At 44.7% G+C, this 26512-nt stretch overlaps 1 protein-coding gene across 7 annotated transcripts in view; it reads left to right on the forward strand.

Annotated features, from left to right (window-relative positions):
• Nucleotides 1-6929: 6929 nt before the first annotated feature.
• PCDH7 (protocadherin 7) overlaps nucleotides 6930-26512 on the forward strand; it is a 1071285-nt gene continuing 1051702 nt past the window's right edge. For all 7 annotated transcript variants that reach the window (XM_068278387.1, XM_068278405.1, XM_068278395.1 and 4 more), the window contains exon 1: nucleotides 6930-10636. In XM_068278387.1, the coding sequence (XP_068134488.1) occupies nucleotides 7562-10636 (3075 nt within the window). In that variant the 5' untranslated portion in view covers nucleotides 6930-7561. The remainder of the gene's footprint in view (nucleotides 10637-26512) is intronic.

Raw genomic sequence — 26512 nt, forward strand, 5'->3', positions numbered from 1 at the left:
TACATTGCAATCACAGACACTGTATCAACAATTGCCTTTTACCATTATTCTGATTGGCAGGCTCCAACACCTAATTAACCCAGTCCTGAGATCACATGCACCTGGAGTACATGCTATGACACGTAGGGGTAATGGGTCCAAGGTTAATGACGGGTTACGACAGAGGGAAAGATGGACAAGTGTGCTTAAAGATGTGGTTTCTGAGGGCCTGTCTGAATGTGTTAAAGGAAAAGGCAAGATTAATAGGCTGAAAGAGAAAAGTAGCAGCCCAAGGGAGGCCATGTTGCTTTGCATGGTAATAGGATATAAGTGAAGATAGTAGTCGGTCTTTGAAGGAGAAGAGAGAGTAGCTATGTGTGTATTTAGTATGAGGTCCTCAATGGAGGAGGGACATAAACCGTGAGGTGACTTCAAGTCAAAGCATAGTAGCTTGAATTTAATTCTGAGATGAATTGAAAGCCACTGAAGAGATCTTCAGATAGAATAGACTGATGAGGAGCAGTGTGGATAGGAAAGTCTAGTGTGGAATTCATTACAGTTTTCAAAGGGGAACGTATTGCTAGTACCAGATAACAGGAGCTAAGGCAATAAATTATGACAGAATTTCCATAGATTTTGAGAGCTCTTCAGATGTGATTCATAACAGAGGAACGTGGTGGCTTTTTGTTACACCACAATGTGTGGCCACCACATTGATAGCTGCTGCAGACGTGACCCCCATGTAGTTCCACTGAAAGGAGCAGCACTGTGTCATGCACAAAACATTCATCACTTTTGGATAACGTGTCACAACATCTCAGTGATTGGATATGGAAGTAAAGAGACAGCCATGGCATCTTAGGTCTGTATACGTTAGATGCTGCCTTTCAAAAAAATGTCCAGAATACAAAAAGGCATTGGCACTAACATCCCATTTTTGTTAAGGGCTCATACATATCTAATGTATTTTTGCATTTAAGCCAAGAGCATAACTATAAATCATGAGGTCCCCCTTAGCAAAACGTTTATGCCCCCCCAATGTTTACATGTTTACACCCTTTCCGCTGCCAACTTTTGACCATCACAGCCTGGGGCACATCTTGCAAGGGCCAAAAAAACAAGTGTGGACATCGTAATATTTACACCCATAACGAGTGTGTAGCCACAAAAATCGCCTAATATGAAGGATGGACCCCTTTATCGGTGGAAGTGTAGTAAAAAAAAACTAGATAATTTCCATAGTAGAGGGAAGCCTCTGGATGCTTCAGAGGCTTTCACTATCCCCACTGATTCCTCTGCAGTTCGCTGGGACACCCCTCTTCTTCATGGCCACACAGCATGAAGCTACTCGTGCACAGATTTTTCCTTTGTGCACAAGCGGCTTTGTGCTACTGCACAGGCATCAGCGTAATTGTGGACAGGAGCTGTTTTCTATGAAACCTTTGTGAAGTGTGTGTGCCACATGATGCATACAGTAAACAAAAAGTATGCTTCACCGCAACGATAAAGGCATCTGTCATGCATTACTTCACAGCGAGCCTCACATTATTCTAATGGATTTAGCAGCGCCACTAACGCACCAATGTGAACGTACTATTACAATATAATCGCATTGCATTCGCTGTGTGATTATTTTCTCCATTACAATGCAACGCGGTGTGTCAGCGTGAAAGTACAGTAAGGAAAGAAGTATTTCACAAACACATTCTTGGATTGCTATGTGTTTACAGTCCACAGAACCACCCTCTCTCAGATCAGGGAGATGAGAACTTCTGAAAAACCAGATTGCCCAGCAAGCTCATGGTGAACCAGAACTCCTAGGAGTGTGTAAGGGGCTGAAAGACATCAAAAAGCCTCTTTATACCTGGGGCTTCCTCCAGCCCCATCAGCCTGGGTCGATCCCACGCCGCCGTCCTCCGATGTCTGCAGCTATGAGAACCGGGCCCGTCACTGACATCATCGGAGCCAGCCTACACAGGAGAAGTGCGCCCTCTACGTATCTCTCCACCGGCTGCTGGAGAAATACGCAAACAGCGCACTTCTCTTACGCAAGACTGGCTCCGACTGACGGTAGTGCGGAGGCCCGGTTCTCGTAGCTGCAGACATCGGAGGATGGCGGTGTGGGAGCGATCCAGGCGGATGGGGCTGGAAAAAGCCCCAGGTATGTATATTTTTTTTTTTACTTTTCGTATCTGGTTCACTTTAAGGCAGATTCACACTGGCACTTAAAGAGAATCTGTATTGTTAAAATCGCACAAAAGTAAACATACCAGTGCGTTAGGGGACATCTCCTATTACCCTCTGTCACAATTTCGCCGCTCCTCGCCACATTAAAAGTGGTTAAAAACAGTTTTAAAAAGTTTGTTTATAAACAAACAAAATGGCCACCAAAACAGGAAGTAGGTTGATGTACAGTATGTCCACACATAGAAAATACATTCATACACAAGCAGACTGTATACACCCTTCCTTTTGAATCTCAAGAGATCATTTGTGTGTTTCTTTCCCCCTGCAGCTATCTTCCACTGAAGTGTCAGGCTGTTTCTTCCTGCAGAGTGCAGACAGCTCTGCCTGTATGTAATTCCTCAGTATGTGAAAGCCCAGCCAGCTCAGAGGAGGATTTATCTAGATTGTAAAAGATAAGAGAGAAGAGAGAAGCTGTCCTAATCTAAATAATACACAGGCAGTGTGCATAGAGGGGCCTGGAAGGGGGAGTTCATAGCAGAACCACAACACTGAAGAACTTGGCAGCCTTCCAGACACAGGCTGACAAGTCTGACAAGAGAGAGATACGTTGATTTATTACAGAGATGGTGATAGTAGAACGTGCTGCAGTAAGCCAGAACACATTAGAATAGCTTTTGGAACTTGTAGGATGATAAAAAACAGGATGCAATTTTTGTTACGGAGTCTCTTTAAAGAGACTGAAGCAATTATTTTTTTTGCTAAATTTAACTTTCCATTCGCTTCAGAAGTCTCACCAGCGCTAAACCGCCGCATCCCCGCCAAAAAACGAGCACTGCAGACCCCCCAAATGCCCGGGCAAACATCCACAACCAACTTGGTCATGGATTGTGCTTCCCTGAGAGGCTGAGCTATTCGCTTTAGCTCCGCCTCTACTGCTGTCGGTCGCCGCCTCTCCCCGCCCCTCTCTGTGAAGAAAGAGTGAGAGGGGCGGGGATGCGCGGCGATTGACGGCAGGAAAGGCAGAGCTAAGGCAGAGAGCTCTGCCCCTTCCAGGAAACGCCGTCCTTAGTCCCCCACAAGGATTTGGGGCGTCGGCAGCCCTCGTTTTTTCCCCGGGGATGCGGCGGTTTAGCGCTGGAGAGAGTACTGAAGCAAATGGAAAGGTAAATTTAGCGATATATTTTCGCTTCAGACTCTCTTTAAGTGGTAAACAATTTCCGCTTTGGTACCATTCAGTTGGTTCATTTCCGTTTTAGTTCCTCCCCCCGACCCCCATCAACAAAGTGGATTTTGCCGGCTTGAACAGTCAATTTTTTAAGCCAGTGTGTTGTTAAGGATCTGTGTCTCATAGCCTCCCATGCAGTGCTTCAGTGTCTATTTCCATTCCATTGGGCTCAGCGGTCTAGAAACATCGCTGCAGCACCAAACTTGTTATCCGCTATCCGGAGTGTGCGAAACGGATCCGTTCAAACAGACGAATGTGAGCGGATCCATAGGTTAACATTGGATCTGTTCGCATCTGTTCCGTTACAGTCCGAGTGGGGCACTTTTTATTGCAAGTGTGAACCGGGCCGGACTAAAATGCTATGGAAATCAGAAGTTTGCTTAAAGGTATTTGCAATTATTCATGTTGGAGTGAGCTTTGAGGTGTCCCACAATGCATCACTGCTGAATATGCAAATCAACTCTTTGTTGTCCCTGATAGCTAAACACACCTCCACCTCCGCTACCATGAAATGCAATTAAGTGTCAGCTTGTTAATATTAAAGAATCAAAATAATCCAATGTGCATACAGACTGTTTTGGATTAGTTGATCCTCATTAGAGCATGGTATGGATCTATATGGTTCTATGGGGTAGGACTCTGAAAAAAACAAAAACAAACAAACACTCAGCCTAAGTTTGGTAAAGGGGCAGGACCCCCCCCCCCCCCCTGTTTTATTTTTGTCATGCAAGTCTAATACAATATTATTATTAGTAGTAGTAGTAGTTATCCATGTGTGCTATAGCATCACAGTTATTGGATGGCTTTCAGTGTTGAAATCAAGTTCACAGCTTCAATACCTTTCCATACATAATTCTCATCGTTGACAGGGGATATCTTTGGTTTTGAAAAATGTGGACATTCCCAGGGACAGATCTTCATATCTCTGAGGCTGAGGAGTAGCTAGCAGCTATGGATGTACCCATTTAGAGCTAGCATTAGCAGTGTTACAGGGCAGAAACATTAATTGATTCCAGGCAGGAAATAAAACCTGTCTGCATCAGCATCTAGTAATATGCTGGTCATGCTGGGAACATAACACGCTGATCCCAATCCACATCGCAGATAGACAGCTGGACCCCCAACCTTGCTCATGCATTACAGTACCCAGAGAGTGCTGCATGCAAGGAGAAGTGAATGGATTCTCTGCAGGACCCTTAGCATGAGGAGGTGTATATAAGAAAACACACAGGCAGGGAGGAGGGGACGCCTCATTTTAGTAGCACATGGAGTCTGCACTGCAGGGTACATAGAGGTAGCACTCATTTCCCACTCCCATACCTCGTGTCATCCTCCCTCACACTGCTCTAGTGTAAGGGATAGGAGGAAAAAAAGCATTTTGATCAGTTCAAGTCGCTCGAAAAATATAATGGAGGTTTTGTATTAATCCCACTTAACCCGCCGTAAAAGTGCCGACCCCCCTCTCCTCCTCCTCTGCTCTGTACTGCGGCGGTAGGCAGCGCGCATGCGTGGTGGATCTGGGAGCTGATGCTGCAGATATACAGAACAAGGAGAGAGAGGGAGAGGGGGAGTGAGAGAGAGAGAGAGAGAAAGGATGGAGGGAGTTTAATCACTCAGTCAGCATGCAGCCACTGAGGGAGAAAGGGACTCAATTGGTGTTCTCACATCATGATTTCTTATGGGCAGATCAATATATGAAAGGACTGGATAAATGTGCTGTTGGAGGTGAAGCCGAAACTCACCTCGGGGCTTTCTCAAGCATTTCTATTTCCCATCATAGCCATTAATGCCACACGCACAGGCTGTCAATACATCTTCGCACCACCCCCTCCTGCCACTCTCAGCAGCACCACCAAGTTCTCTGGAACGCGTCTAAACTGCTACACAGGCATTTTAATTAGGAGGGCTGTAATGAGCAGGGATGGGGCGCAGTGCATGGGAATGTGGTCCTGATGCTGAGGATACAGGATGCTGAGGAGCAGGAGCATCCCGAGCTCAGTCAGCAGCAGAAATAAGCTTTCTGTCTGACTCAATGGAAATGAAGCGAGGAGGGCAGACAGGTAGACACAGAGGCTCGCTCCTTCCTATAGTGTGCAGCCACACATACCTTTCTGCAGTTTCCAAGTTAACCCTCTCCTCACCATCCTTCATACATGTCCTCCTAAACGCGTGTATTTGATCACACACAGGAAAAAAATCACAGCGCTGTAAAATGACTGTTCCATGTGCTTATTTTCTCTGCTCATTCGTGGGGGAGAGAAAAGGGGGAACCGGCAGCAAGTGATACAGTCTGACAAGAACATGTGTCAGGGAGGAAGAGAAGAGATCTCTTGACAGCTGAAGCATGTTCTGATCTGAATATTACTGTGGACAAGCTGACTGGTGGGATGCACGACTGTGCCTGGCTCTTCATATTAAAAGAAGGAGGGGGTGGAAGGGACTAGGAAAGAACCTGATACAGACGAGTGTGAGATTCCAGGCACCAGTCCAATAAATCAGCTCACCTACCCACCAAGCCCCCCTCTGATCTGAGGGCGCTATGTCTGGGCACACAGGCTTGTCAGGAAGAATCATGATGCCATGTGATATACTGGCAATGCCAATATCCCCGAACTGGCATCAGACTATAGTGGGCACAAGCAGACCAACTGTGGTAGGGATTAGATTGCGAGCTCATCTGACGGCCAAGTGGCATGGACTGATTCATGTACTCTGAAGTGATGTGGAAAATCAGCACTATATAGCTGTGAAAAGCAAAGACATCAATTAAAATAAGCAGCCATAGCAAACCTCATCAATAGAGTGCAACCTTTCTATCTATCTATCTATCTATCTATCTATCTATCTATCTATCTATCTATCTATCATCCATCCAAGTCTGGCTGTGTCATGAGAATGCTATAGCAGCAATGAGGTCTACAGGAGAAATCTCAGGAGCTGGGTCAGCCTCCTTTAATATGCATTGATTGAAGCTCTGCTGTTGTTCCCCAGTCAGTCGGCATAGCCCCGGCACAGCAGCAGCACAGACTGGAGGCAGCAGCAGCAGCAGAGTGTGTGGCTTGGATTAGAGAGAAGTGAATGGTCTGGTCCTCCTTCCCCTGTGACTGCTGATGCTGCGTCAGGGAGGGAGAAAGACTCCCCGGCTTCCAGGCTCTCCGGACAAAACTTGCTGCTCACAAGACAGCCAGAGAGAGAGAGAGGGGCTGGCTGATGGGGGCTGCTGCTCCGTCCATTGACGAGTGCTGAGGAGGAGCGCTGATGATAGTCCGGCCAGCCGCAGCAGCAGCATCAGCATCCCGCGCGCATCGCCGCCTGCAGCCGCATACAGGCGCTTCTACAGACGCTTCCCCCGGCGGCCGCCCCGTCCGCACGGGACCGCGCGGTGTTCCTATCCCCCTCCTGCTATTCTAATGAAAGCAATAATCGCCCTCAAGACAGGCTTGCCGCTAACCTCTGAACTGCGGGATCAAGTTGAGCTCTGGTTACCTGCATTGGGACAAGAGGGAGGAAGAAGGGGGAGGAGAGAGAGAGAGGGGGAAGAGCGAGGGGAGAGACTGCAATATCATTTGTGAATCGTTCGCAGGGCTGCAGATACATATTGCTAACACATGCAGTGCGAAGGCAGGTAGCACAACACCGACTGCGGCTTTGCCGATATAACTTGGGGCTGGAGTGCCAGACTTGCCCCGGCTACACCGGCTGATTTCAAGCATTCATTTTATTTATTTTATTTTATTTTTTTCTCCACCAAGAACTTTGCACACATTCCAGGAATCGGATCGCTGAATGGGATATTGTGATTTTTTCTTTCATTTCATCTGGATTTTACAAAGAGACAGGGGTGTTTTTTTCCCAACCCACCCTCTTGTCTACAAGCCTCCTATGGTGGAATAATACAAAAATTAAAGTCGATTGGGATTGTGGATGCAGCAGTGAGCGGTTGATCGCTCGGAGATCGGGGGGATCCTGCATGGACTGTAGATCGTAAGCTTTTGCATGGACCTGTCAGTGTGACGGACATGGACTGTGGGGGAGATCAGTGACCGCAAGGGGGATCGGCACTAGCACTATGAGACGGTAACTTTGTACTGGGATATACAAGGCTATCTGTTCCCCGCTCCTTCTCACCCTCCTACAGACACCCCGATCTAGCCAGAGACACCGAGAGACATGAGGACAGTGTGGGGCTACTGCCTCTTCCTGATGCGCCTAGCGCTCACCCTGGCTGCCTCCAAACAGCTGCTGAAGTACCGGATTGCCGAGGAGGGCCAGCCGGACATCAGGATCGGCAATGTGGCGTCGGACATCGGCATCGTCACCGGCTCGGGCGAGGTGACCTTCAGCCTGGAGTCCGGCTCCGACTACTTCAAGATCGACAACATGACCGGCGAGCTGAGCACCAACGAGCGGCGGATCGACCGCGAGAAGCTGCCGCAGTGCCAGATGATCTTCGACGAGAACGAGTGCTTCATCGACTTCGAGGTGTCGGTGATCGGACCCTCGCAGAGCTGGGTGGAGCTGTTCGAGGGGAGAGTGGTCATCCTGGACATCAACGACAACACGCCGACCTTCCCGTCCCCGGTGCTCACCCTGACCGTGGAGGAGAACCGGCCCGTCGGCACGCTCTACCTGCTGCCGACCGCCACCGACCGCGACTTCGGCAGGAACGGCATCGAACGCTACGAGCTGATCCAGGACGCCGGCGAGAGCCTGTTCGTGTCCGGCCGCCGGGGCTCCGCGGAGGCCGCCCTCTACCCGGGCAAGCGGAGGATGGAGAGCGACAGCCGGAGCAGCGTGTTCGAGCTGCAGGTCGCCGACACGTCGGACGGGGAGAAGCAGCCGCAGCTGATCGTCAAGGGGGCGCTGGACCGGGAGCAGCGCGACTCCTACGAGCTGACCCTGCGGGTGCGGGACGGTGGGGAACAGCCGCGCTCCTCGCAGTCCATCCTGAGGGTCCTCATCACCGACGTCAACGACAACAGCCCCCGCTTCGAGAAGAGCGTCTACGAGGCCGACCTGGCCGAGAACAGCGCCCCCGGGACCCCCATCCTGCAGCTCAAGGCCACCGACTACGACGTGGGGGTGAACGGGCAGATCGAGTACGTTTTCGGGGCGGCCACCGAGTCAGTCCGGCGGCTGCTGCGCCTGGACGAGAACTCGGGCTGGCTGAGCGTCCTGCACCGCATCGACCGAGAGGAGGTCAACCAGCTGCGCTTCACCGTCATGGCCCGGGACCGGGGGCAGCCCCCCAAGACCGACAAGGCCACCGTCATCCTCAACATCAAGGACGAGAACGACAACGTGCCACTGATCGACATCAGGAAGATCGGCCGCATCCCGGTGAAGGACGGCATGGCCAGCGTGGCCGAGGACGTGCTGGTGGACACCCCCATCGCGCTGGTGCAGGTGTCCGACAGGGACCAGGGCGAGAACGGAGTGGTGACCTGCACAGTGGTGGGGGATGTCCCCTTCCAGCTGAAGCCGGCTAGTGACAGCGAGGGGGACCAGAACAAGAAGAAGTACTTCCTGCACACCTCAGCCCCCCTGGACTACGAGAACATTAAGGAGTACAATGTCATCATCGTGGCCGTGGACTCGGGCAGCCCCAGCCTGTCCAGCAACAACTCCCTCCTGGTGAAGGTGGTGGACACCAACGACAACCCTCCCGTCTTCAGCCAGCCCGTGGTGGAAGTGGCTTTCCCGGAGAACAACGTGCCAGGTGAGAGGGTGGCCACTGTCATCGCCACTGATGCAGACAGTGGCAAAAACGCAGAGATTGCTTATTCCCTGGAGCAGACAGTGGCCGGGGTCTTCTCCATCCACCCAGACACCGGAGACATCACAGCCAACATTGTACTGGACAGAGAGCAGACAGACAGGTATGAGTTTAAAGTGGTAGCCAAAGACAAGGGACTCCCCACTGTCATGCAAGGCACAGCCACTGTGGTGGTGCAGGTGGCAGACACCAATGACAATGACCCCAGGTTCATGCAAGATGTCTTTACTTTCTATGTCAAGGAAAACTTACAGCCCAATAGCCCAGTGGGGATGGTGACAGTGATGGATGCTGACAAGGGTCGCAATGCAGAGATGAGTTTGTTCATTGAGGAGGACAGTGGCATCTTCACCATTGAGAACAACACAGGTACCATTTGTTCTACTGTATCTTTTGACATGGAGCAGCAAACTTCTTACATCTTTAGAGTGAAAGCAGTGGATGGTGGAGACCCTCCCAGGTCTGCCACAGCCACAGTTTCCATCACTGTCATGGATGAAAATGACAATGCCCCCATCATAACCAGCCCCATCAATACCTCCTATGCTGTGGTTCCCCCTTCCAGCAACCTTAGGACTGTTGTTGCTACTGTTGTAGCCACTGACACAGACTCTGGAATCAATAAAGACCTAAATTTCAGTATTGTTGGGGGGAATCCTTATAAGCTGTTTGAAATCAATCCAGCAACCGGAGTGGTTTCTTTAGTTGGCAAGCTGGCCTCTAAACACTATGGCCTTCATCGCTTAGTGATCCAAGTCAACGACAGTGGTCAGCCACCACAGTCCACCACAGCCCTTGTCCATGTATTTATTAATGAGACTGTCGCTAATGCATCGGTGGTTGACTCTCAGATTGCCAGAAGTTTGCACACCCCACTTACCCAGGACATAGCTGGAGATCCCAGCTATGAAATGAGCAAGCAGAGATTAAGCATAGTCATTGGTGTGGTGGCTGGGATCATGACTGTCATACTGATTATTCTAGTGGTGGTCATGGCACGCTACTGCAGGGCCAAAGGTAATAACGGCTACGAGGCTGGCAAGAAAGATCACGAAGACTTTTTCACGCCTCAGCAGCACGACAAATCCAAAAAGCCCAAAAAGGATAAGAAAAATAAAAAATCCAAACAACCCTTGTACAGCAGCATAGTCACAGTGGAGGCATCAAAGCCAAATGGGCAAAGATATGACAGTGTGAATGAAAAGCTGTCTGACAGCCCCAGCATGGGGAGATACAGAACTGTGAATGGAGGTCCCGGAAGCCCTGACCTAGCAAGGCATTACAAATCTAGTTCCCCACTACCTACAGTGCAGCTTCATCCCCAGTCACCAACTGCTGGGAAAAAGCACCAGGCTGTGCAAGATTTACCACCGGCCAACACGTTTGTAGGAGCTGGAGACAACATCTCAATTGGATCAGATCACTGTTCTGAGTACAGTTGTCAGACCAATAACAAGTACAGCAAACAGGTAAGCTAAATGGAAAAACAAACATAAAAGTGAATAAATAATGTGTAATGCAATGACCCAAGCGCCACTGCCAGTGCTGTGATAAGCTGTTGTAAGCAAGTATTGGAATACATGCAAAAGAAAATAAGTTATATATATCATACATTTCAGTAAAAAGTTCTCTAGACCAGAAACCCCCATTTTCAGTAAAACAATGAAAATCAGATTTTCTATTGGAGAGAACAGACATTTTTTCCCCTTTAAAAGGAACCTGAGGTGTGAAACTTATGGAAGCTGCCATATTTATTTCCTTTTAAACAATACCAGTTGCCTGGCAGTCCTGCAGAGCTTTCTGATCAGTAGGGTTTAAATCACACACCTGAAACAAGCATGCAGCTAATCTTGTCAGATTTGTCATAGACATCTGATCTGCATGCTTGTTCAGGGTCTATGGCTTAAAGTAAGAGGCAGAGGATCAGTACTACAGCCTGGCAATCTGCATTATTTAAAAAGAAATAAACATGTCAGCCTCCATATCATTCTCAGCTTGTGTTCCCTTTAACTGCATTGTTGTAAGCAAAGACAGGTTCTCTTAGTCGCCTGAAAGGTTTGGTTATATATGAAATCTATAATGTCTTTGTGGTACGGGGTTAACCACTTTCGGAAGTTGACCTTAGGAGGATGAAGTCTGCCACTGTAGCTTCAAGGTGCCCAGAATGAATGTTTACTCTAGGCTTCTTAATAGGTTGGCACTTTGTAAATAAAACATAATGACAATGATCAAGGGGTTAATCACTACTACAAAGCACTTAAAAACCTCATGTGTAGCCGGTCCCTGTGGGAGTGGTAAATGGTGTGCATTTTTACCACCTTCATAAAAATATGCCCCTGCAGGAGAATACCTAACTATATAAGGGAACCATTAGAGAACGCACACACTTCCTTTCTGCTTACCTGAGCAGAGACCGGATGAGCTCTGCGCAGGTTAATAGTGTTTTAGTCTCATTCAAAGCATTCAGCTTTATTTGGCTCATTCCAATGCCCCTGCTAGATTATTAGTCAGCTAATAGCCCCCTCTTGGTTTGCCATCTATAGAATCCCCCCGCAAAGTTATTCAATTGGGAATGAAGTGCAGTGTCAGATTTTTGCATTTTACAGTAGCGTGTAAAGGTGAAAGTCATTTATCTAATGTTAATGCAGCATTTGGTTAGCATGCTGAACTCTGTCATGTCACCAGCAAGCAGTGAGATTGCATGGCAGCCAATAGAATGTAACACAGTGGAGACTTGCAAAGACTGGCAATAGCTCTGCAGGCTGATGCCACGAATGGAAAGGTCTGTGCTAGCTGTCTGGTGGTGGCATGACATCATATTGAGCAGAGTTTTCATTAGGGGCAGACTGTTGGTGAAAATAGTTTCATCATAGACATTACATAGGGGATCAGCTTTGTTCATTAAAGAAAAAAATGAGTCTGTTTACTCTTCATTGCATAGTAGCTAGATATAGTTTAGGCTGGGTATCCAATTTGCCTTAGTTGGTGTTAAATTCCACTAAGGCTGCCTAAAGGGGGGCTGTCAGTCAGGATAGGGAAATGTGGAAGCAGCTCTCTTTTGACTAGGTTTTAAAGGTTCATGCTCCAAGGCTGTGGGCATACACTACTTAGGAATTACATCCCAGGAATAAGTGTGCAGCCTTTTATTAGGCACTTTGGTTATTGCAGGTCTGTGAGCCCCTGAATAGTAACACAAAGGGGTAGAGTACAGCCTCAAAAATGTACCTCCCTCCACCAAATTTAAATAAACAAATAAATAACAATGGCAGCTTCCACGATGTTCACTTTAAGCAGTAAGTTTGGGGTCTTTAAGAAGAAGAGGGGCCCTGGCAGTCAATTTGAGTTCATATTTCACAAATAAAGAGCAGTCAGGGCAGTAAAAGATGGATTTTGATTGGTTGTTAGTAGAGTTAAGACTCTTTGCCTTAAAGGGTGACTCTAGGCAAGAACATTTTGTTTGGAGCTCCCTTCCTGTCCCTCTGTGTAGTATATTTTCAGTATTAGTGTCACAAAAGAACCATGTAGATACTTTCTTATTCCCAGAATTAACAGTATATGATCTTAGTGGGACAAACATAGTGTCACTTCCCCAAAATGCCACTGCCCATTTATGTCTATTCTCCTAGTGGGTCTTTTTATAAAGGTTGTCATCAGCCAGAAAAGTGCTTTAATACTACAGAAAAGGGTCACTTTTCTGGAAATCTGCACATCACCATATTTATAAAAGTGGCAATAAATGATCTGGACTTTCATAAAGCATTACATTCTTCCACCACACTCATCCTCCATTATAACTATGGACTATCTGCAGTAAAGTAACACTCGCCATATTTATAAAGGGACGATCAGCTGATTGACATTTTATAGATCACCAAGTAGCTTCCTTTGCTTTAAAAGTAGATAACGCCGTGGGCTTCAGTGGGGAGCAAGTGTTCGCTTCAAATGTACATTCACCAAGTTGTGGCCGCAATGCAAGTCATTAGGCCGTGGACTGGAAGGTCCTTTGGGCACTTGTGATCTGAAGCACTGTACATGTGAAGGCAATTTAGTGTAACATTGTAGGTGATCAAAGCACTGATTGCCACTGCAGTGATGTTAAAGGGGGGATCAGATTTTTTCAAACCAGAGATTAAAAAAATGGTTAACAAGTCACCACTTCTTTTGTACATAGGCCCTTTAGAAATGATTTGTAGTGGCTGCAGTGTCATGTGGCTCCATTATACAAGTGCTACTTAAATGCTATTTGCAGCTTTCCCTTCTTTAACGCTATTACTGAAAATGGACTATACAGAATCAGTGACCTGCTGGGAGAGGTGCATTAATAAATAAAGAGCTTACTAGCATAATTCCGTTAGACAGGGCGTAACTCATAGCAACCATTCAGAGTACGTTTTCTGGACTCCCATTACTGCACATTGCCATGAGAAGCAGTGCTGTGGGCTGTTAGCCTTGTTCTCTGCCTATTCTTCATGAAATGATCAGCTCTCCTCATCTCTGACTGCATTGGGCTAATGTCTGATGTTGTGTTTTTACTGGCAGATAGATCCCTGTTTTATATTATTGTCCTGTAAAGTCTGCTCTCTCACCCCAAGTAGTTGCTGCTAGGCTAGACATTTGTTTTGAGATCTGGCAGCAGCAGACAGACAAAGGCACATTTGGTATGCTGCGTTTGTCTGCTGTAGCAATGAGGCACAACACTAACCAGAATTGTATTGCTGACATTTCCATGCACAGGCGTTATGGCTGTACAGCAACTGCTCTACAGGGGGGGGGGGGGGGGGGAATCACCTATTGAGGGTGTTGCATGAAAGTGATGGATGGAGCCATGATACAGAGTAACCCATAGCAACTGCATCCCACATTTTACCCATTTAGAACAGGCATAACCATATTTATAATCTCTAATTATTACCAGCTATACTTTGCACAATCTTTTTGCCCCAGTAAAAAAAAAGATCTATGCCTGTGGGCGACTGCAAGAATGTTAATGGAGGCTGCCATATTTATTTCCTTTTAAGCAATACTAGTTGCCTGGCAGACCTGCTGATTCTCTGCGTCTAATACATTCAGCAGTAGCCCCTGAACAAGCATGCATCAGAACAGGTGTTTCTGGCATTACTGTCAGATCTGACAAGATTACCTGCATGCTTGTTTCTAGTGTTATTCAGACAATACTTCAGCAAAATAGATCAGCAGGACTGCCAGGCAACTGGTAATGTTTAACAGGAAACAAATATGGCAGCCTCCATATGACTCTCACCTTGGGTTCACTTTAAAGGCTAAACCCCAGCCAAAATGTTTATTTTAGCATTAGGATAGAGTGGGGAAGTCTTATAACTGGAGTCAGAATTTTATTGCTGTCAGTGTTCCTGTTTGGTGAATTTCACCATACAGTAGTCACTTGAGAACAGGAAATGATGGTCTCTACAGTTAAAACCCCATTAAAAAAGGAAAACATTTTGCTACGGCTGGAAAGCATGAGAACGTCTGCTAGGTTTTTATTGCTGATTATCTCCTTGTTTTTTTTTTGTGGTGTCACTGACAGGCGTCACATAGAGCAGTCAATGTACTGAGTCTCCTCCATGGGGTGCCAGCCAGCAATAGATATCTGACAGATGTTCTAACGCTTTCTTACTCTGTCAAAATAAGAATAATAAAGTTTTGGCTTGAATTTTATTTAGAGCATCACTCCACTTTTGTGACAGATTTAATACAGTGGAGCGTGGCAGCGAAATTAGAAGGCCTTGTTAATAATATTCATTGTTTCCTTCTGGTTAAGCTTGTTCAAGCCTTTGAAGTATTAGCCGTTCCCTACTAGAATGCTCCTAATTGTGCTTGATCCCTCCAGGGTCAGCTTGCAACTCACTGTAGTCGACTCTTTAAAGTTCATAAAAAACACAGCGTTGCATTGTGTCCTATGCTTCATTACAACAGCAAGTAAAATCTGAACATTTTTGGGATGGGCAGAGTGGAACGTTTAAGAGTCTAGGCAGGCAAATAGCTGATTATTTTGAAACCCTGATGCATGCTAGCCATACACAGGTCAATAATGGTCTGGTAATGCAAATGACTGATCACTCTCTGATTGAAAATCAGTTGGAATAGCAGTCGATGCACTACATCACAGCACTTGATCTCAATCAGATGTCATTAGATTTTTGCTTTAAACAAATAAATAAATAATTGATCAAACCGCTGCCTTGTACTGCTCAATGCCATACAAAACTATGCAGCTGTCAATCAAGACCTCACCTGCTTGCAAACATTCCCCTCTGCCCCATGTCATAAATCTGGTTTGATACACTGTTCAAAATTAATCAGAAATGTATTGGATCAGCAGGGTAAGAATGAATTGATCACTGGCCAATGTGATATGTTGATAAAATGGATGCCTTTGCCTTTAGACATGTGATGCACACAGATGTGGAGTTACCCATTAAAGTGTATCTAAATTCAAAAACGAACAAGGCAAATTCTATTAGCTAGCCAACTGAAATGAATACTACTAGTGTATCAAATAAAAGGGGTGAAGAGAATACCTTTTTCATGGGTTGGATGCACTTTCTACAGTGCTACAGCTTCTCTCCTCTCCCCCATGCTGGGTGGGTCAAACAGGATGACCATGGGAAACCTGAGGTAGGAGGAGTTCACACAATCAAACTAATTACCTACTTTGAGGAGTTTAAAAAATGAATCCCGTACATCAAAAAAGGCCCCGGGCCAAACTGGCTGATCTTATGAGAGTGAAGCTGGGTCCTTTTTTTTAATGCTCATTTTCATTGCATCTCTGCTCTACAGTAAAAACCATGGGTCTACATTAAGAGGTGGGACTTGTAGTCACAGGAAGTAGGTATTGTGCAGCAGGAAGCTACAAGCAGGAGAGATCTTAAACCTCATAGGATAGGTGCACAGCTACAGGCAAGTAGAGCTACACAGCATAATTTTAATTGGAAAGATTCACTTTTAAAGGCAATACTTATAAATTCCACAAAGCAACATAAATTCTTTGAGAATTTGCCTCATTCCATTTTGGGTTAGATGCACTTTAAATACACCTACGTTAGACTAAGCTGCACACCTTGTTCATATTTGCAATGATAGCTTCTTTTCCCAGAAGCAAAAGAACGTAATCAAATGAATGCAATATTTGAACTGTATTAAAACGACAAAGCATTTGTGAGAACACTAAGGTCCCATGTTGTAGCAAACTACGCAAGAGTTATACGATTCTGTGTATTTCCTTGTCATTGGTTGCACATAGAGCATCTTGATTTAGTGTGTTTGTGTAGACTCCTCTGTAGTCAAGCAGTTTGTCACAAGAAACTTTGTAGCTTTTATGCAACAATGTTTATTTTAGGAAGTAACCAGTTGTATATCATTTTAATTAGCTCTAATTAATGTGTTTGAATGCTTCCGAATACTACCAGAGCCTATTCTTTCCATGCTATTCATAGGAAAACAGAAAATAGGAAGTTTGTGTCATTTTATATATTTACTGAGATGTTGTAATCATTTATATACGCCATTAATCAGTTTATTAATACAGCAAGAGCAGGGAGTATAGCACACATTGCTTAGGACATGGTCTGAGCGTATAAAGGGAGGATTTCACTGCAGCCAGATCAAATCATCAAACCTTTTATTTAAACTATTTCCCAGTGCAGTTTGAATTTGATGAGTAGTTGGGGGGTTGAACAAACAGTGTTTATTTCAGATAATATACTTTGACACTCAGGAATAATAATAAGTCTTATGTTTAAAAGGAACTTGATGCTAGAGGTATATGGAGGATTCCACATGGATTTCCCTTTAAACAATACCAGTTGTCTGGCTGTCCTGCGGATCCCTTTGGCTGCAGTAGTGTTGGAATTACCCACCTGAAGCAAGCATGCTGCTAATTTTGTCAGATTTTTGTCAGAAATACCTGATCTGCATGCTTATTCAGGGTCTATGACCAAAACTAATAGATGCAGAGGATCAGCAGGGCTGCCAGGCAACTGGTAATGTTTAAAAGGAAATAAATATGGCAGCCTCCATATACCTCTCTCTTCCCTTTAAGTGACTGAATCCTGTTACTGTGGATTTTTCCACAGATTTTTTCATCATTCCAAGTAGTAAATTAGATTAAAGTATCCTTTTTCCATCAGATGGATAGGATAGGTTGCCCATGAATTTTATATGTGTACCTCAGGAAGCCAGCAGATGGCACTCAATAACAATCCAGTATGAATGCAATTTTTTATAGTTGCTGCGAGATGAGATTATTTTTTAATGAGTCATAGAGCAATGAGAATTGCTGTCCGCTAACCTCAGTATTTACAAGGATGCCTCCAGGCTGTTACTTCTGTTCTTTGTTCTTCCAAAATCCACGAGGTTTGGCATACAACGTTACATGACTACGCCCTGTGTTAAACGTTTATTTGCCAAACGATATAGAAAAAAAGTGAAACAAGTAACAGAAAACAGCGATTAGTAAATGTATAAACATTCTAATATGTTAATGAATTTGGCTTAGAGCCAGCATGGTTTTCAAAAAGAAAACTAGACGTAGCTATACGTTTTGCGTTGCAAAATTATTCAGATATAGTACATACATATTTATTCCCCGGCTTGATGTTGCTTGGGCATATTGTGCAGCATGTTACAAAGTGCTGCAGATCTATGCCTATCTTTCCATGTCAGAACTCATGGCCTACTAGTTCTGCTCCCAGCATATTCATACTTGCCTGAGACGAAATGGTCATAGGACAGCTGACCTCCCAGTGTGCTCGTGGAGGGAAACTATGGATGCAGAAAGATGAACATTCTGCAGATAATGCTTAATCAATCTCGGGACCTCCTCGCTGCATAGCAAAAAAGCGCCATTAACTGATCAGCAAAACATAAAAGGAACTAATGGGTAGGAGAAAATTGGACTCCTGTGGTCCAATGATGATGCTCACAAGCCCATTGTAGGTGGTCTTGGAAGTAAGCAGGGGTCAATATGGGTACTGTAACTAGTCTGTGGTTAGGCAGCGTCATATGGAGTTAGCCATGTTGCGCTGTCTGTTCTCAGTTCATAGACAATTTTTGGCAATGTTTGCTACAGAAGCTCTACTATATGGTCATACTAGGTAGCTCAGCCCAAATTCTACTCAGGCCGCAGTAAGCATTGAGGGTCCATAAACTTTGTCACTGGTTTAGGGCCAGTTTCCACTATAGCGTTGCGGAATCGCCGGCAAATCACCGCAGGCGTAATCGCATGCGGGTGCGATTCCGCATGCGTTTTTTGCCGCGAATTCGCATAGGTTAGGGTAATGCGATTTTAACCATGTCACTGCCTGTGTGAATTAACATGGGTACCTATGCGAAATCGCATGCGAATTCGCGGTAAAAACCGCATGGGGAAAACGCATGCGATTTCCCTATTAAATACATTGCGTGCGATTCGCCTGCATTCCACACGCAAGCGAATTCTGAGGGCTCTGCCGTGCAGAAAAATCCTGCACAGAAAAACGCACAGCAAAACTGACAAGTGGAAACAGTCCCATTCACTTGTATTGGCTGTGCGAATCTGCATGCGGGCAACGCATGCGGATTCACGATAGTGGAAACGGGCCCTTACTAGTTTAGCTCTTCCTTGGAACAGGTGAACTTTTAGGTAAGGACTGATTACTGAATACTAGGGACACCCTACAAGCCCTGTCATTTTGGAGATACTTTGACCCTGCTGTCTAGTTATTTTACCCTTTGTCATTGTCGGTCAGATCCTTAAGGTGGCCACACAGTCACACATCATGCAATTTTCATGCAATCTGACTACAATTTTTATACAATCTTACCAACATCCATGTAGTATAACAGAACTTGGTGATTGATTGTACAGCCAGATTGCGTGAAAATTGTATGGTGTGTTGCCACCTTTACACTTGTGTAGTTTTTCCTGCTTCCAACACATTACTGATTGGTTGTTTGCTTCCTCGTAAATGTGCTAGTCCTTGGCAGGTTCCCATGTAAAAGAGTGTTATTCAGTTGTGCTGTCTGTGGCTGAACTGTTTATATAGATGGTGGGAAATCTGTTTGCTAAGAAACTGTAAAGGTGCCCATACAATTTTAATGAACAATCCACCTACCGATCTTTGTTTTATTTGTAATTGAAAGGAAACGGTCAATCTACCCCCCCTTCGCTTCGCTAAATTATACCTTGGTGGGACCTATAATCCTACCAAACCCGCTAGCTATTTTTAACAGTGGGCAAGCATGGAAGGTGCTACAAGTCCTAACGAGTCCTAGTATACCAGTTAGTAGCTGTAATGAGCAGTGTGCCAACTTGGACTCTCTGTTCATAAGGCATTACAAGTCCTAGTGTACCTGGTAGCTGTTACCAGGGGTGAATAAGCCTGGACTCATGCTTTATTAAGTTTCTACAAGTCCTGGCATTCATGATACAAGTCATTTGTAGTGGACAAGTCCTGGTATACCTGCTAGCTGTCTGTGGTAGGCAAACCTGGACCCTCTGTAGGTTAAAGTACTTCAAGTCCTACAATACCTGCTAACTGGATTAACATTGTGGGACATTTTTGTTCTTTCTTTCATTACAGAGTGTTTATATATATGTATACATTAAAATGTGTATTTTCAGTACAATGCTGTGTATATATGTGTGTGCAAACAGACAGTATAACGCTATGTGTATATATGTGTGTGCATGCAGACAGTATAATGGTGTGTATGCATATACGTGTTTCCATACAGGCAGTATATTGATGTGTGTGCATACAATCAGTTTAATGTTGTGTGTGTGTGTGTATATATATATATATATATATATATATATATATATATATATATATATATATATATATATTATATATATATACACAGACAGTATAATGGTATGAGAATACATGTTTGCATGCCGGCAGTATAGTGGTGTGTATATATGTGTGCATACAGACAGTATAAGGGTGTGTGTGTGTGTGTGTGTGTGTGTGTGTGTGTGTGTGTGTGTGTGTGTGTGTGTGTGTGTGTATGTGTATGTATGTATATATGTGCATTTAGACAGTATAATGATATGTGTATGTATGTGTGTGCGTGTAGGCAGTATAGTGGCATGCGTGTGTGTATACATACAGTGTAATGGCATATGTATAGATGTGTGTGCATACAAAGAGTATAATGGTGTGTGTATGTGTGTGTGTATACAGACCATATTATGGTATGTGTATGTATGTCTGTGCATACAGAGAGTATAATGGTGCGTGTGCAGACAGATCTGTGTATGTAAGTGTGTGCATATAGACAGTGTAGTGGTGTGTGTGTGTATAGAGACAGTGTAATGGTGTATGTATGGATGTGTGTGCATACAGACAGTATAAGGGTGTGTGTGTGTGTGTGTATGTGTATGTATGTATATATGTGCATTTAGACAGTATAATGATATGTGTATGTATGTGTGTGCGTGTAGGCAGTATAGTGGCATGCGTGTGTGTATACATACAGTGTAATGGCATATGTATAGATGTGTGTGCATACAAAGAGTATAATGGTGTGTGTATGTGTGTGTGTATACAGACCATATTATGGTATGTGTATGAATGTCTGTGCATACAGAGAGTATAATGGTGCGTGTGCAGACAGATCTGTGTATGTAAGTGTGTGCATATAGACAGTGTAGTGGTGTGCGTGTGTTTGTGTGTATAGAGACAGTGTAATGGTGTATGTATAGATGTGTGTGCATACAGACAGTATACTGTTGTGTGTGGCTATACAGTGTGTGTATCTATACAGTATGTGTGTGCATATAAACAAGTATGCAGGCAGATATAGTGAAAGCGAGGTAAGAAGGCCATAGGCCTGTACAGCACACCGTGTTCACATTCTGCTGGCTTTTCCTGGCCAGCTGTGTTCCACCTGTGTCAGCACTTCTCATCCATATTGAATACTGAGGCACGCTAGCTAAATTAATAGGCGCATGTTCGCATACATCGGGGAGGGCTTTGACCTGCATGCTAGTGGTGGAAGCTGATACCTCGCGCCATTAGTTTAATTAGACTAAGTAAGTGATACATCTTATTGACCACAATATCAGAGGTCAGGAAAAATCGTTTCCATTTACAAAACAGTGGATCACAGAGCGCTTCACAAACATCTGTAAGAGAATACGCCGCCTGCAATTAGAGTGTAAGATTCCTTGTCAGCGGATGCTGTGTCTCATAGAGCAACACTAATGCAGGAATTCTGTGATATTGTTCAGTGTGTGAATATGATGATGTGAGATCTTTTATGAATGTCAGGAATAATGTATTGCAGTAGTGTTTAGGCTGCTAGCTGATAGAGTGACACAGGATCCTAGTCTAGTCTAATGTGCTTTCTGCTGGTAATTGCAGTGTTTGGTGGATGGAGCAATATAGAGCAAAGGAGAGTTTCAGTCATTTACTCTGAAATCATAAAAAAGGCAATACAATGGTATTTGGGTTGGGTGTCAGTGGCAGCATGTTAGTTTTTCTCCATATACGGTACTATTGTGGGTTTCTCCCTTTAACTGCAAGAGAGACTTTTAAAGCAAAGCTGAAGCAAAAAAGAATTATGGTGTAATGAATTGTATGTGTAGTATGGATCATGAATTGAACATTAGTAGCAAAGAAAAGAGTCTCATATTTTTATTTTCAGTTATATTGCTTTTTTTTAATAGCATTGCATTCTGTCATATTTGCAGTTTAGAAACCACATTCTGTCTTTAAAGCTATAACACAAAGCAGAAATAATGAACTTTCCTGCAGTAAAACCTTATCCTAAGCTGTCTCTCACTGTTTCTTGGCTGTTTAAGTGCTTCAAGTGAATGGGAATCGCATTTAAAAAAATGAGACAGATACTTACCCAAGGAGAGGGAAGGCTCTGGGTCCTATAGAGCTTTTCCACTCCTCTTCAGGTCCCCTTGTTCCAGTGCTGGCTCGCCCGGAAGCAGTATTTTACTAAATTAGTCAAATACTGCTTTACCTGGCTGAAGGAGGCTTCAGAAGTCTTCAGGGAGCCCGAGTGCTCCTGAAGAAGGGCGGCCCTGTACTGCACCTGCGCAAGCACACCCTCTTGCACACTCACGCCTGTGCAGTATGGAGCCACACGTCTTCGGGAGGACACAGCTCCCGAAGACTTCCAAAATGCGGTTCCCATTCACTTTCTGAAAATAGGACTGTATTCGACCCAGTGGGGCAAAGAGCTCAGAGAAGCTCTTTTGCATAGCTAACAACTGAATTTTTTTTAACTCTTCCTGAACTGGAAAAAAACATGAGACTTTTTTCTTTGCTACTTATGTTCTATTTATTATCCGTACTCTAAAATGCATTATCTCATACGTTTATTTTCGCTTCATATTGAGATTTGCTAAATGGGAATGCCAGTGTTCTTAATTGACGTGATTCATTTCAGATTTGAAAAATGATGAGCATTTTAGGCGTACAAATGTAATGCTGACTTCGGTTAACCTACAAAGCACATCAGGAAAGGCTAAATCTTAATTTTTCCTGCAAAAATTACTTACACAGAACTATGAGGAAGTTAAGGTGTTCTGTATTCCAAAGAAGGCGTGCTGTACATTGAAAATTGCACTGTTGCCATAGTTGCAAAGATATGAAATTTAAAGTGCAGGAGCATGGAGATCTCCATAGGTTGCATTAGGCTGATTCTCCCTAACAACGGGGAGAATTTTCATTGGTCCACCATAAACCAATAAGAATTCTCCCTGTTGATGAGGGTTCCCATTGGTCTTTTGCAGCCCAATCGAGATCTTCATGCTACGTCCCTGTGTACAGGGAGCGAGTAGTGGCAATTGGCTTAGCCCAGGGCAGAAGCAGATGCATGCACATGCCCGGGATTATCGTGGACTGCACAGAAGTGCGGTCCGCCTACTGCAATGGATCCCGCGGATATTTATAAAATAAAAGCCGTGCACTGTCTGTTTAGCGATGAGTGGAGAACGGGCAAAACATGGTGGGAACACAGCCTAAGGCTAAGGCTTATTCTAACCAAGATTTTTTTTTTCTTTAAATGCCTAGACGTCTACTTTAACCACCTGCTGTCAATATTTTCATTAGTAATACATCAGTTTAAGTGTTTGCCAACAAAAGGTTAATCTGAGGCTGCAGAGCGATTTAAATTCTCCCGTGTAGCTTAGGCTGTAAGCGGAGACAGGACCTCCGTGTAATTAGGACACCAATGTATCAGTGTGACTTGAATGTGCTTATGTTTCTACATGCCATTCATCCTGGTCCAATAACACATCACAACCTCTAACCTCTAATTGGACCAAAGGGAAAACACTCATGACACAGACGCATGTAGGGAAGATATGTAACTCTTAAAATTCAATTTGTTGACTTTTACATTCCTTTCTGTGTGCATGACCCTCATTATTATTCGGCTACAAGAACAGAGAGCACTAATGAACAGACTCCCCTGAGGACTCCGTCCTCCTCATCAGGGGTAGCTGGGCTCTATAACGTATGGCTGAGATGGTCTGCAGCTCAACATCCGGAAGGCATTAGCCCTCTACTGTCCACAGCACAGTACTGTCTTATTAATAGAGCTCTCCAGTGAGCTCAGTGCTCCAATGAATTATACAGCACTCTGATCTGTTACAAAGGTCGGGCATTGCCGCTGTTATATAAAACTCCATTTTTTTATACAATAGTAGGATGTTTAAAGTAGGCCTGAACTGTTCACCTACAAATTAAACAGAAACAAAAGTGCAAGACAGTGTCAAAGCAGAACTTCATCCAATCTCTTTAGCTTGAATAGGGCAGGTTAGAACCACTTCCATATTAGTACTAGTTTTTAGGTCAGGTTTTTCCAACCCTGTCCTTAAAGGATACATGAAAAAAAAAATATAGACTCACCTGGGGACTCTTCCAGCCCCTAGAAATGTCTGTGTGCCTCGGCGTAGCTGCGCAGTCAGACAGTTGTCAGCTGTTCTCTCCACAAAGGCCCACAACCCGTCCGGGTCTGCTTCGCTTGTGCATGCACAGGTGCACGTACCTGCCACTCGCAGTCTTAAGTGCTACTGCGCCTGGGCAGTATGCTCCTGGCTATGTGAGCGCAACAGCAAGCAGAACATGTGCAGAAGAGGCTGACCTGGGCCATTACAGACACAGACTCTTCTAGGGGCTAGAAGAAGCCCCAGGTGAGTCCAATTTTCCTTTAAAGGGGCCCATACACCTAACGATTTTCCTGCCGATATACAGCAGATTCGATCACTGTGATCGAATCTGCTGTGAAATTGTTGCGCAAACGCAAACGATTGATTTTCGTCCAAAATCAATCGATCCCGTCGAGCCGTCTGTGCGGAAGATTTTGCTCGATTGCTGTCATGTCGGGAGTGCATCGATAGCGGCATTCGAATGCCCGATGACCGACGCAATACAGCGGCAATACATTACCTGTTCCCCCGGCGCAAGTCCCCTGAACACCGCTGCTCCATCTCCGCGCTAGGCTCCGAGTCCAGCAGGCTTCACTTCTTCCTGTCCTGGCAGGAAGTTTAAACAGTAGAGCGCCCTCTACTGTTTAAACTTCCCCGGACAGAAAGAAGTGAAGCCAGATGGAACCTGGAGCCCAGCGGAGAAGAAGACAGTGGTGACAGCGGGGACACGCGCCTGCTGGAGCGGGTAATGTATGCGGGGGAGGGGGGGGCAGCGGCAGCACCACCACAGATTGTGATTGGTTTCATGCTGAAATCAATTCACAATCTGTTTGCAGTAAAGGCTGCCATACAATCCCTCTCTGATCAGATTTGATCAGAGAGGGATCTATCTGTTGGTCAAATCTGATGGCAAATCGACCAGTGTATGGCCACCTTAAGTACCACCAGCGGTGTTTGCTTTGTGAAAATCCACAGAAGTAAATAACCAGCTCTGCTGAGACAGTGATTATCCTACCGGTGAATATTTGTGTTTTTTTTTTTTTTTTTTACTGCAAGACATGTTTTCTTGCTGGTACTTGAGGACAGGGTTAGGAAGGACAGGTCTTGGTATTACTTAGTGAGATCTCTAGCCACTCCCCACCTGTGACTGGGTCACAGGAAACAGGAAGTATGGTGAAATATCTCTAATGGGGACATGGACATCAATACAAATATTTTTTTTCTTGTTTTTATCTGGAAAAGTAAAAAGTCTGTGCTAACCATGTGCCAACTGAGAAGGCTGATTTCTGCATTTGTTTACAAACTCAGCAAGAACTAGAATTAGATGAGTAGATTACAGAGATTGTAGTATGAGGATGGTGGTTCTGACCCATATCAGCATATCTTAAAGTGTACCTGTAGGGGAAAAAATGCCCCATTTAGATACTTACCTCAGTACAGGGATAATCCAGAGGCTTCCCCGATCCCCTCACCTTCACTGATCCAGCTTTGGAACCTCCTGAACCTCATTGACAAGGGCTTGTCGGGCTGTGCTCCTATCCGTGAACGAGCGTGGCTACACGGCGCAGGTGCAGGGCGCCTGGATGCAGGGCGCAGGTGCAGGGTGTTCATAGATGGAAGAACTTCCAGAGGGTTCCAGCACAGGTTCAGTGGTCTGAAGGAGGACACGGGAAGCCTCTGCTTCAGAAGCTTCCGTCTAACGAGGTAAGTATTTGACATTTGTTTTTGTTTTGTATAATTACAGGTTTACTTTAATCTACAATAAAACATTTTGCCTGGTGTTAAACATTCAGAGTATCCATAATTACCTATTCATGGTATCCTTTTTCCAAACTGGTCTTCCGGACGTTCCCTTGATGAAACCAAATGTTTTACTGTCATCTTTCACTCATTGATTCACCTTCAATGAGGAGTAAATTAACTATAATGTATTACTTTACTTTATGTCCTCTATATGTGAAAATTCAATATTTTCATATTCATGTAGAAATCCTATCATCTCCAGAACTATTGATCTTCTTGACATGCGGCTTTTCACGAAAGGAAACCCTGGATTGTGTGGATTTGCATTGCGTGCTCAGTTTGTATTGGCTGGCCACAGACAGAGGACAGTAGTAAAATGTGCAGGTATGATCCATGCATTAGGAACTTTGGATTGTGAACATAGCCGAGCACTCATTTTTCTTCTGGGGAGTTATGCAGACTCCAACTTATTATCTAGGAGACACTAACAATAGGGCAAAGTTTCTCAACCTGTCTAATGACTCTTCTTCTGACCTTTGTCATGAGTGTCTCCAGGGAACTATTTGGTACACTTATCAGTATGACTGGGAGTCTTTTTCTATGAGGAGTCAATTTGGAAATCGAGTAGAACAGTTTATAGTTAAGGTCTATGCAGTCATTATTATTGTTCAGGTAATGGCAGCATCAGGAGATGCATCAGCTATTGAAA

Source organism: Hyperolius riggenbachi, chromosome 1 (genome assembly GCF_040937935.1).
Source record: "Hyperolius riggenbachi isolate aHypRig1 chromosome 1, aHypRig1.pri, whole genome shotgun sequence".
Taxonomy (NCBI): Eukaryota; Metazoa; Chordata; class Amphibia; order Anura; family Hyperoliidae; genus Hyperolius; species Hyperolius riggenbachi.